The sequence below is a fragment of the Abramis brama genome, assembly GCF_963993115.1.
Source record: "Abramis brama genome assembly, chromosome: 15".
Taxonomy (NCBI): Eukaryota; Metazoa; Chordata; class Actinopteri; order Cypriniformes; family Leuciscidae; genus Abramis; species Abramis brama.
In genome coordinates, this window is record NC_139977.1 from 25,029,675 (window position 1) to 25,042,914 (window position 13,240).

The following is a 13,240-nucleotide window of genomic DNA, read 5'->3' on the forward strand; positions in this document are numbered from 1 at the left end:
TGAACGGTGTATAAATAACCATCCTTTTAAACTTGCCACGGCAGTGACAAGCGCCTCTCTCTGCTCTGCTGCTCCGCTTCTGCTGGCTTCAGTCACGTGACGCTGGTTCTGAACGAAAACGCGTTGTGGAAACGCGTTGGCCTAGTACTTTTTGTCCCTCTCTGCTATTATAGTTTTTCAAGATGGCGGAACTACATGGAAGCCTCCGTGGACCTACCCGTCCCATGTATATAAAGATAATAAATTCTTCGTTTACGAGGATTAGTCTGATCATTGGCATAGGTATTTGTACACCATTGAGGGCATATTTATGAATAAAAATATTGATTTTAGATAATAAAATACCTAAAAGCTACACATAGTCCCTTTAAGTTACGCGTGTCAGACATTTACAGCCAGTCAGTTAAACCCTAGTTTCTGTGGCCTTCTTTAAATTAAATGAGTACAATCTGCCACATCCACCAGAAACTTTTCAAAACACAATGTTTGTCCATTTGTACCATTAGTAACTGCTGTAACTTCTTTTCAATGTCCAATCCTTTGTTAAAAAGAAGTGTGCTTAATTGCATTGAATGTACACTTCTAGTGTACTTCAAATCTATAATAAATTATAGTATAGTATAGTTTATAAGCATAGTATGTAAGTATATTTTTTTTTTTTTAAAAACTACTTGCAGATAATATAATATTACTGAAATAAATGGCAACTTAAATGTACCTGTATACTTTTATGACTGTTTCTAAGTACACTTTCTAGTGCACTTTGTAATATCAAATTATAAGTTTTACCATAAAGTTTTTAATAATCTTTTGTCCTACTTTAAAGAAGTACACTTTTTGTGCTGACTAACATACTAAAGCACTTTCAAAGTACTTGATTATAAATGTAACTGTTTTCAATATTACATTAAAAGCTAAAATATTTTAAATGTACTAAATTACACTAAAAACTTCACCATTACAAATGTGTAATTATAAATATATTTAAATACATGGCACACAATAGAAAGTGCATTAAAGTATATATTAGGTTCCATAAATGCTTGTCAGTATATTCGGTAGACGGCAGTACACTAACCATATTTCAAAGACAATGGAAGTAATTATGAAATTAGATATAAAGATGTATTAAAGCCCTATGTAAGTGGGTCAAAGCACTCTAAAGTTCTATTACATTTAATGTAAATTTAAAATATATACTTACGTACAAAACATAAATTTGCCACTTAAGTATATTATTTAAATAATATGTATACTTTTTATGTGTTCACTAAAGTGTACTTCTTTTTCACGTAGGTTTTTTTATTAATGCATTTGTTTTTTATTAATGCATTTGTTTACATCTGGCTCTACATATGTTGCAGGAATTAGTTGAGATGAGTGACTTGGAGAATGACTCGGATGTGGGCGGGTATCCTGTGCTGGAGGGTCACGGCAGAGCTGCCTCCATGCCCAGACTCAACGCTGGCTTTCAGGTGAACATCTCCTATCTGTAGTGGCCATAAGAGGTCATTCTGGTGGGAGTTGGGAGTTCAATATAACTGCCGTACAGCCTTTGTTTCTTATTCTCACAAAATTAATTCCTGCAAAGAAAGAGGCAGCTGGAGGATGACTGCAGGAAGATGGAGTGAATGGGCAGCTGTATGAAAGAATGGATGAATGGAGGTAATGGGGAGGGTGTATTAATGAATGCAGAGAGGAGGTGAAGAATTCAAGCAAATGAATTGGTGGAAGTCAGAAGAGGTTAATTTATACACCACTCTCCACTGAGAGACACATTTATTATCTTCGGTTCAGTTGAGTGTGTGTGTGTGTGCGTGCGTGCGTGCGTGCGTGTCTGTGTGAGAGAGAGAGAGAGAGAGAGAGAGAGAGAGTAAAGGAGAAGAAGAGGGACAGTGCCAAATCTACATACTGTATATTTATATACCAAACTATATTGGAATATTTAGATTTTTATCTTATACCTGTTGTATTTTAATTTTATTTTTTTTGTCATTTTTATTAGTTTGTGTTATTTAAAATTGTATCTTTCTATTTAGCTTAAAAAATATATTTTAGTTTTAGTTTTTTTAGTACTTCAGCTTCAACTTATTTTCTGTTTATTTTCTGTCAGGCAAAATTGAAGTTTTTCATCTAATATTTATAATGTATTGTATGCCAGTTTTATTCCAATTAATGAAAACAGTTTAATAGTTTTAGTTAACAGTAATAACACATATGTAATTTTGTTTTACATGTTTCATATGAATTTTTTTCCTCATTAACTACTGTAGTGTAATTATTTTATGTTGCTTTTAACTGTAATTTACTTGTGTACATACATGTTTTTTTTAAATATTTGTTTTGTTATTTTTGCCACATCGCTAAAGAACTCAAACAGTGTCAAGCATCCTTGTAATAATGTCTTGTCTTCAGTCTTGTCCTGTCTTGTCTTGTCCTGTCTTGTCTATCTCTTCTTTCTCTCCACCATCCCTACTTTTTATAAACATCATCCAGTCTTCTTTACTCTGTCCCTCTCTTCTGCTCTCTTTCCTCCTGTCTCACTCTGTTGCTGTGTCCATGAGTGCCACAGCTGTGTACCCTGCTCTCCTCACCTATGTGTCCTCTTCCTCTTCCCGTCCAACAGCGGAGCCACTTACGCCACACCGCCGGAACGTATCTAGCAGTATGTACAAGTGTTCCACCTGCAATCGCTCTCTCTTTCTTTCTCTCTCTCTGCCAGCCACTCCATTTCTATGTTGGCTTGTGTGTGCTTTGTCCATTCCAGCTCTTTTAGAGTCTACACTCTTTTAGCAAGCCAATAAACTTGTACAGGCACACTTCACATTAGCCTGGTGAGGTAAACGCAAAACTAGCATGCACTAGAAAATATATATATAGTAGTTAATCACTGTGGGCAACTAATTTACAAGTAATGGATTAGATTAGTTTTGTTACAGCAATATGAAAAGCAAAGAATAAAATGCAGTGCTTATTTTATCTTGGATGTTGTGAGGTGCTAACTGTAAGTATGTGTGTGTTTCATTTTGTGGGTTGTGTATCATTTTTATTTTGTATTAGTGCAGTCATCTCTTCACATATCTTTCAGCTGTATAAATCGCATACACTACTGTTCAAAATGTTGGGGTCGGTAAGATTTTTTTATGTTTTTGAAAGAACTCTCAGCTCACCAAGGCTATTGTGGAATAAATAGTTTTAAATGTTTTAATTTTAATATATTTAAAATGTAATTTATTCCTGTGATTGCAAAACTGAATTTTCAGCAGCCATTAGCATCAGTGTCACATGATCCTTCAGAAATCGTTCTGATATGCTGATTTGGTGCTCAAGAAACATTATCAATGTTGCTTTTTTTTTTTGGAAACTTGAAAAAAAAAAAGTCAGTTGGCTATTCTTTAATGAATAGATAGTCGAATGAACAGCATTTATTTAAAATAGAAATCGTTTGTAATATTATAAATGTCTTTACTCTCACTTTTGATCAATTTAATTTGTCCTTGCAAAATAATAGTATTAATTTCTTTAAAAATATATATATATATATAATACTGACCTCAAGCTTTTGAACGGTAGTTGGATTGGGAGGGACTAAATGATTTTACTGTGAAAACCTTAAAAACTTCCATAGTCTGTGGTTTTTATTCATAAAAGTTTAAATGCTAGCTAATTCAAACCAATTATTGAGGCATTTTCAAGCTATGTGGAGAGGGGCTGCACTGCTTCTTGGAGTTTCTGAAATCTTATGCCACTGGGCGGCACTAGTGAGTGTTTGTAGAAGACTCACTACTACAAAAGTAGAAATTCCAGTCATCAAGCAGTGGTCATGGATTCTCCAAAGAGTCTGGCCTAAAGTGACCAATTTTACATTTAATTCAAATCTTTTCGAGACTGTAAATACACATGTACACTGTATACATAGATTATGTAGAGATTAACAGCAACAGTTATCCAAGAAAAGCGCCAGTGACTCTTCATTGATCAGTGACCGCTGCTTGGCTGTGGATAGTTCACGCAGCAACTATTCCAGCCGTCCAGTCCGTGTGTATAAGAGACGACTCGATGACAGCATTCAAACAGCAGAGTGTTTGCATCGACCGTGACGGTGTTCCACTGCTCTCCGATGCGTGCGTGGGTCCGCAGGAACGGGCTCTTCAGTGGAAGTGTGTTTTCATGCTCAGCTGGTGTTGTGCGTCTGTTGTGACAGGTCTAGTGGTCTGAAACTCTTGTCATTCTAGTACCGTGCTAGATATGTGTCCTCTCCTGTACCTTCGTCATTCACATGTTAACTTGCTTTATTTCTGCTACACAGCCTATCGCAGACGTGAGTCCCATGCGGCGGTCCACGTCCTCGTTGACTCCTCAGAGAGGGGTGCGAGAGGTCAGTCTGAGTGAATATGACCTGAAGAGGCCACAGATGGTCTCAGGCCAGACCCTCGCTCAGGAGAGAGAGAGGGAGCGAGCTCATCATCATCATCACCATCATCATCACCGCTGCCAACGGCGCAAAGACAAGAAGCACAAATCACTGGATCGAGCCATTAGCGAGGAGCAGCCACCGCCTACAGGTGGGCTTCATTTTCCTCTCATTCTTTTATGCTCTTCGGCATATCCATGTGAAAGAAAATCATACAGCAAAAAAATATCATAGAGACTTGATATGGCCTCTTTTGATTTCAGCCAGTAAGCAACCACCTAGAACAGTGGATCTTAACCTTTTTGACTCCTCACTGTCTAACACGATATTCTCGTTTGAATTTAAATAGGCAAATGCGTAAGAGTCTGTAACTGGATCATAATCTGACTCAGCCTACTACAGTAGCTGCACCCCAAACTATTGGTTGAGCTGGTAAGAGATGAACATATCTGAGCGGACCACTCTCAATGTTTAATGGTGCCTGGGAGGCTCAATGTTTACACTTTTGTGGGAGATAAACCCATGAATGGCACACTAATAGTAGTCAATGAACAATAACCTTTAACATAAAAGTTTTACATACTTCACCTTTAAATACGTCCCTAGCAGACACATAGCATTGCGTAAATCTGCTCAGCAACTTCAGCACAGCACCTTTTATATTTTATATATATATATATATATATATATATATATATATAATACAGACCCTTTCCAAAAAATTTGAATATCATGGAAAAGTTTATTTATTTCCATAATTCCATTCAAAATGTAAAACTTCCTTAGATTATAGATTCAGGGCCCACAACTTAAACGATTTCAAGTATTTAGTTGTTTATTTGTACATAATTTGGGCTTCCAGCTCATAAAACCCACGAAAACAGGATTTCAAAAAATTAGAATATTACATGAAATCACACAGTAATTACACAGTGATACCATGGTCATTGAACCAGGTTCAGTGCTTCCTTCATTTTCCAGCAGGATTTGCACCTGCCCACACTGCCAAAAGAACCAAAACCTGGTTCAATGACCATGGTATCACTGTGTAATTACTGTGTGATTTCATGTAATATTCTAATTTTTTGAAATCCTGTTTTTGTGGGTTTTATGAGCTGGAAGCCCAAATTATGTACAAATAAACAACTAAATACTTGAAATCGTTTAAGTTGTGGGCCCTGAATCTATAATCTATGGAAGTTTAACGTTTTGAATGGAATTATGGAAATAAATAAACTTTTCCATGATATTCTAATTTTTTGGAAAGGGTCTGTATATATATATATATATATATATATATATATATATATATATATATATATATATATATATATATATATATATATATATACACAGTACTGTGCAAAAGTCGTAGGCATATTAATATCCTAATATCCTTTGTCTCAGTTTTTTCTGTTTCTTCATGTAATCACAGACGGACTCGATTGTGGTGAGATCAGATCATCCTGGCTGTTGTCAGACACCTTGTGCATACAGAAATCTCACTGGATTATTACAATTAATGGCAAAAAGAATGTTTGGAAATGTAAACTGATATTTCCTACTGACACACTACAGCAAAAGATATAAATAACTTTATATTTTATATAAAGGGGGGGGGGGGGGGGGGTATTAACATGCCTAAGACTTTTGCACAGTACTGTATATATATATATACATACACAAATATGTTTTGTTGCTGTGCTATGCAGTTTTATATGTTATTTTTTAAATAGGATTTGACATTTACAATATAGAGATCTGTAAAATCTTTACTAGTTGAAAATCCCAGCTTGTTTTGCTTAGCACAGTGATGTAAATTCTTTTAAGGATTATAGTGATCAGGTTATCGAGGAAAATACTCTTTATTCCTCTCCAAAGCGCTTTGGTCTGGGATTTACTTTGTCAACTTCTCTATTTGACTGAGAGTGAGGCTTACAAACCATTGCTAGAAAATGTGCTTTTGAATTTTTTTCCGATTTTTGTTTCTTGGCCAGTTTGTAGCGCAACTGGGAAAGTCAGTCATCGAGAGAAAGCAGCTCTTGGTTCCTCAATAGAAGAGCTCTCTCAGGATGACAAAATTAACCACTTCTTATTTTTTTACTACAAGACTCCTACTCTTTCTTTCTCTGCTCCTATTATTCTGTTCCTAGAAACACTGGAACGTAAACATGTTTCTCAGCTGGAGTCTGGCTCTGCTCTTAATAGATCAGTCAGCTTTGACTGAGTTGAAACAGGGCAATACATCAGTCCACTGAAAGCTCATTTTACTTGGGTGTGTTTGTACTCAGATTTCAAACACGTACAGACACCCACATACATCTTCCTCTACATGTTTTTGTTCCTCTTTAGTCAAAGATTAAAACAGCACCAAACAGCAGGGCTCACACATGCGCGCACACACACACACACACACACACACACACACACACACACACACACACAGTCCTTTTGTTGTGATATGTAAATGCCTTCTGGTGTTTTGAATTCAAAGTGGTTTCAATTAGTGTTGGGCAGTGTCTGGTGTTTACGGCTCATGGATAAACTTATTTATTGACACACTCGGGGAGAATATAAGCAGAGAAAATGAGAAATTAATAATTTAATTTAATTGGAAATAAGGAAACAGCCCACATTCTTTTTTTGTGCAAATTATTTTACATTTCCTTATTCAGTACGTTCCCACAGAATATCTTATTTTAACATTTTCAAATAAATACACCATTCTGCTTTGAATAGGACATGGCTGGTTAATAAATGTGATGTTTGTCTGTACATCAGCAGATCCAAACACCGAGTCATTGCCTAGGGAACGAGCGCGGGAGCGTGACCGTGGACGCTCCCACGAGAGGAAGCATCATTCATCCTCAGCGGCAGAAAGACAGCAACGATACTACTCGTGCGACCGCTACGGCAGCCATGAACTCGGCCACAGCGTGTCCGCCGGGCCCAGCCGGTCCACGTCGCCAGGAGAACCACATGACCCAAACAGGCTTAAACAGGTCAGGTGGTTTCTCTCGGTCACACTAGCTTCTACACGTGCTGTTTTGACAGGGGCTCACTCTTTCGCTTCTCTCTGTTGTGTTTCAGGGAATTAACACAGCTAAAGGAAATTCAGTCACTCATACCTCAGGCACCAGCACTCCCTGCCGTGGGCGTAGACAGCTCCCTCAGACGCCCCTTACCCCTCGGCCTGCCGTCGCCTACAAGACTGCCAACTCCTCCCCAGTCCAGTTCAACACTGCCCAGTCTACAGGGCCCTGCCCCTCTCGCCTTAGTCGTGGCCTGTCAGAGCATGATGCCCTACTCAGTGGTAACGCCCACCGCCAATCTCCCGTGCCTGTCACTCGTATCAGCTCTGACCCCAACTTAGGTCCCCTCCAGCAAGACTCGAACTTGTCTGAAGCGGACGACTTCCACGATGCCTTGAGCACGTACGGTGCGGGCCGCTCCCCCAGGACTGCACTCTCCGTCACCCACACGTCGTCAGGTGCGACCCCCACTTCCACAATGCTCTCGCGCAGCCAGAGCGGAGTCCCCAACGGCTATCACTACTCCCTCGGAGTGAACTCGACACCCGGTTCGAGCGGCAGAGCATCTGGAAGCTACCAGGAGACCGAGAGAGATGACTGGTGTTAGCATGATTCAATCTAGCATGCGTTTTATCGTCTTTGCCCTGAGAAGAGGAGCCTATGTTTGGAGGGAAACAAGAGTTATGTCCACAGTTTACACTGTTTTCTGCCCGTTTACCATCAGATTGAGCACATAAGGTTTTTAAATGTGTACTTCTCTTGTTTAGAAAGAAGCAGACATCCTTGTCACTGTTTACGAAAGTAGCGGCAAGATGCAAAGCGTTTGGAGGTCTTGATAGGTTTCAAACAGAACAGTTTAGCCTCAAGTGACACTCCCCACTGCTTTTAATTTAATTAGGGCTGATTCCAGAAGGGTCACAAGGGAGATGGTCACATCAGCTGTGCCTGTGATCAAGACCTCAGACCTCAGAGAGGAAGATGCCCAAAAATACAAGCTATGATGGAAACACTCTTGATCAGTTGTGTGGAAAAAGTGAGATGTTTAGTTGTTGTGGTATGAGAGGTTGTTTAGACACTTTTGCACAGGACGCAATGACTGAAAAGTTATTTCTAGGGATATTGGCTCTGTGTCCACCAAAACGTTTGGCATTTTTGTTCAGTTGTTTGCAATGGAAGCTCCATCAAGCGTTTATTCCACACCGAGTGTTGCACGCTTGATGTTGATGTTCAACTTTGGATAAAACGCAGCGCTAATCAATCACTTCTTACCCAGTCGTCTAATCGCGGTGGAGGAGAGGTGGGACAAATACCGCACCGACTAACTGTCACAGTCTGCTTGTACAACTAATGATCAACAGAGTTGTCTCAGAGTTTCCATGACCATACCAGATGACATCGACATCCCTGGACTACCACATTACTAATATAAAAAATAATGCTTGGAGGAACATTTTTTTCGCAGTGGGTCTACCAGATAAACAGCTAAACACTGCACCTCCAAAAGCGTTCTCAAGTGCCCACAACTGGGCATTTTCAGAAAAGCGCTCTTTGGTGGACACACAGCCTTAAGGTTCTTGCTGCTGTAATTCTACATCCTTCTCTAGCTTGAGTGGAATAGACGGTCTGCCTCTACTTACTGAAAAAAGGCCAAATTGAACTCACTTTTCTATCAGACTGCAGTAGATTGAATATCTTTTCACAGTGTTCCATTTTGTACCTTGTAAATGATCCGAGTGTAGCTGGACATTACATAAGGTCTAATCCTTTTCTTACTCTTGAGAGGTAAGAAACCAAGTGCCTAAATTTTACGATTTTATTGCCACATTGGTGTGCAATGCATCACAAAGTATTTTGGCCTGAAAGAGGCAGTGAACAGATGCTGTATGGTGTAGGTTAAATGTCACGGATTTTTGTTTCTTAAATGTACTTCAGCATGTATTTGAGGAAAGATATTGCACAAAACAAAGACTGTAGCGTTATAAAGATAGTTAAGGTGGATGTTGATGATGTTGGTCTTTTCAGAGTGTATTATTAAAACAATTCAGGGGAAAATAGATGATATATGAAAAATGCTAATGCAGATGATTTATAGAGGACTGAAAGGATGGTAGAAGGTTGTATTTGTTGGTTGCTGTTGGTGTTAGTGTTGTTTCCAGAGGGTGTATTGTGAGCTCACACCTTTTTCTTCCAGGATTTAATTAGAGGAAGAAGGTGAGGGAATTGAAGCGCTTTATTGACTTCCACTTGTATCTATTATTCATCACGCAAAATGCTTCAGTGCAACCTATTTGAAATAAAAGAGTATGTTGTATTCTCTCATTAAGTGAGATATTGTAATGTTTTTTGATGATAGTTAATAAATTGAGGTTAATTTATTCAGAGAAGGTGAATTTTACTCTGATCCTGCCCATGTTTTCTGTTTGTCGTTTCCAACCGTGTCTTTTCTATGTTAGGGGTTTATTAGATGGTGGTATTTTTAGGGTGAGCCTGCAATAGAGCGCAACAGTTGCGGTCCACTTTTTCAACTGTTTTGGTTCTGGAAATGTTTTACTATATATTGTCTCCACAGAAATCCCAAGCAAAAAAGTATTTGAAGCAAAATAGTGAATGAAAATTGGGCAAAAAGTAAAATACAATGAAGGAATGAATGAACTTATGACTTACAGTATAGACCTTGTGTAGCCCCGCCCCTTTTCAGTGCTGCACTCGTTGTTTTCCGTCTTTCGGTTTGTATTTCCACAGCATGAAGTCAAGATCTTACTGATTTATGAATGAACGGCTCGTTTTAAAATGTCTGCTGACATTTGTTATGACATCTTCTTCAAACATTACAATGCTCATGATAACTTTCATTAACTCCACAATAAGTAAATCCACTTCACTAGCTAATTACTCTTCGACAGCAATGCCATAGAAATATACAGAGGCACTGCAAAAAAACGAACACATTGTTTCTCTGGTGCATAAGGTCTATAAAGTGACTGGAAATGTAAATTGAAATATTTCTATATTGATTTAAAAAAAAGAAGAATTCTGCTGGAAAAAATTAATTAAAACATATTTTGATGGGATTTTCTTGATTGGCGAATCAGTGGTGTACAGTCGTAGTTCTTCACAGGCAATGTCATTATTAAGCATCCATGTATAGGCTACATTATGCACTAACCACCCATTAAGAATCTCAACATTCATGATAATATGGTAATTTGAAAGGTTTATACATTTGTTAAAATATCGAGTTGGTATCTTTACCTGTGGAACCTGACTGTTGCGCTCTGTTCCATAAGTGCAGGGAAATGTTGACTGTTGAAGTACAGTAGGGCTATGCAACAAAATGACACTTTAGGACTGCTCCTCATCCTGTAGCTTTACCTGCACTCAACACACTCTTGCTTTAGCACCAGTGGGACCAATTCACCGCTTCACAGAGATCTTGATATACAGGATGTGTAGCTCACCTAAAAATGCATTGCTGATTATGCTTGATGTTGATCTGCCCTCTGAAAGAATATGAAAGAATATAGTGGTATTTGTACTGGTTGCACTAGGAAGTGAACCAATGTAGTTTTACGCAACGTCACTTAAAAGGATGGTTAATGTTAAGACATTTGATTTCTTTATTTTTTACAGTACGTGATATCCTAGTGAAATGCCTTTGGCCACCATTTCCTTGTTTTGGGATGAGATGTGGAGTGTTGTGATTTACCCATTACCCAGTAGATCTTTGATTTCCCCTCAATTTAGAAATCACCTTTCCTCTTTTAAAAAAATAAATAAATATATATATATACCAGGTGCCAAATTTATTACAGCACTAGTTTGTCTCTGTGTGCTGTATAGGCTACTCTGTCCAACTAACCTGTGGCTAATCTCTTTGGATGATGTCATGTTTGCATGTTATGATGACATATGTGCATGTAGGAAATTGTATATCTTCATTCATGTTTTTCTATGAGGAGTTAAATGGCTTCTTTTTTTTCTTTTTTTTTTAAGAAACGATCTTTGATACACTTACCCCTGGATTCCTGGGAGAAAATTAAAAAACCCTTCACTTCTCAGTTTGTTGTAAAAAGGTTGTTGAACAGTAGAGCGATGCACAGAGAGACTGCCTCACTCCTGTGATGATTGATCTATGATGCCATATATTTCTGCTCATTGACTCTTATCATTTCTACCATTTACATTTTGTATGAAAAAACCATCACTGAACTGAGAGATATATGGAAATAAATCTTGGGGAAAAATTGCCTTTCTTCAATCTTTTCTAATCAATTTTAATTTGGTATTGAGATGTTTGTGTCATGGAAAAAGCTGAACCTATGAAATGCAAATGTACTTAAGAATTAAAAAAAATGTATATATAAAATAATTAAATATTACATATTTAATACATTTCTTTCATGTTTTACATTATATATGAAATGAGCACAGTATGCCTCTGCCATTCTCATGTCCTGAGATGTTAATGATTGTTGGGATGCCGCTTCTCATTGGCCAGCGCCGTGAGTGTGGGCGGAGCCCCTTGAGCAAATACGGTCCAGATGAAGGTGTCTGGCGGCAAGCGCAAGGTGTTCACAGTGACGCTGAGGCGCGTTGGTAAAGTGACCAAACTTCAACGGTAGACACGTACCACTCCAGTATTAACGGCCTCAAACACATTTCATTTACTTCTAAGCTACGTAAAATGCGATGAATAATTACAGTGCTTGTCTCGCGGCTCTATAAATCAGGTAAACATGATGCTCGCTCCTGTGGTGTGGTGGACAGCAGTTTTATTTAGTTTTGTAAAAGCCACTATCCCGGACACCGGTCCAACTGATACACCAGACATGGAGAGCGGTTCGGGGATATTGCTGACAGGTAAGTCGTCAACATTTAATAAAATACTGTATTGTGTAGTTCATAGAGTATATTGTTCGTTTGTTTACATCTGTTGACCACTAATGTTTAGATAACTGGTAAATTCATTAAAAAGTATCACTTTTGTATTCAAATAAATTCTAAATTTAAAATGTGAGCTCGGAATAAATGAAGGAAATATACACTTTCTCTCATACATAAATATCAACCGTCTCGATGATGAAAGTTCTTTCATGTACAGTAGCCTACATGTTGTTTTACCTTTATTTTTCATGTCCAATGTTTCCCTCTGGGAGCCGCTGTTGTTTAAAACTTTACTGTACATTAGAGCAGGTGCAGGTACTTTAGCAATGAACTATTTTGACACCCCGCCTATTTAAATCACACTACTGCTGTTTTTCCAAACATGAGGGCTGAACTCACATACATGTTAAACAATGGACAGTGTTTGTTTCATGCAACACCTCACCCATTTTCACTGTTTTTGTCCAAAACACATTTAACAGATTTGTGGCAGATGTGAGGGCAATTAGTTCCAGCAATCTTGGGAGAAAGTAGAGGATGCAATCATCATCAAATATATACTGCCCTGAATTCATTAAATCACCAAGAAGGCTCATTTGTGTTTATTATGCACAAGCAGATGCATTTGAAAAATTGTGCTTTGGTTTAACCTGATGTTCTTTTACTTAAAAGGATTTCTGCAATTAAATTGTGTTTATGCGTCATTTGTAGATTGTCCAATATCACTAGCGACTAAAAAAAAAGCTTATTTTTGCCATACACAGTCTTTTATACTATTGCCAGTTGTCACACAGGGACACGTAATATATTGGTACCTTTAACATCTTTTAACGGCTGATGTTAACCATTTTTTATTTCTCTATCAACTTAATAGTGATTGAATATCAAAATTATCGGCTTATTGGTATCA

At 38.0% G+C, this 13,240-nt stretch overlaps 1 protein-coding gene across 1 annotated transcript in view; it reads left to right on the forward strand.

Annotated features, from left to right (window-relative positions):
- The window catches only part of cacna1bb (calcium channel, voltage-dependent, N type, alpha 1B subunit, b), a 147,399-nt gene extending 135,695 nt beyond the window's left edge, over positions 1 to 11,704 (forward strand). Inside the window, exons 45-49 of the mRNA XM_084137076.1 lie at positions 1,365 to 1,475; positions 2,627 to 2,665; positions 4,310 to 4,565; positions 7,199 to 7,416; positions 7,505 to 11,704. Of these exons, the coding sequence (XP_083993202.1) occupies positions 1,365 to 1,475; positions 2,627 to 2,665; positions 4,310 to 4,565; positions 7,199 to 7,416; positions 7,505 to 8,053 (1,173 nt within the window). The 3' untranslated portion in view covers positions 8,054 to 11,704. The remainder of the gene's footprint in view (positions 1 to 1,364; positions 1,476 to 2,626; positions 2,666 to 4,309; positions 4,566 to 7,198; positions 7,417 to 7,504) is intronic.
- Positions 11,705 to 13,240: the final 1,536 nt, after the last annotated feature.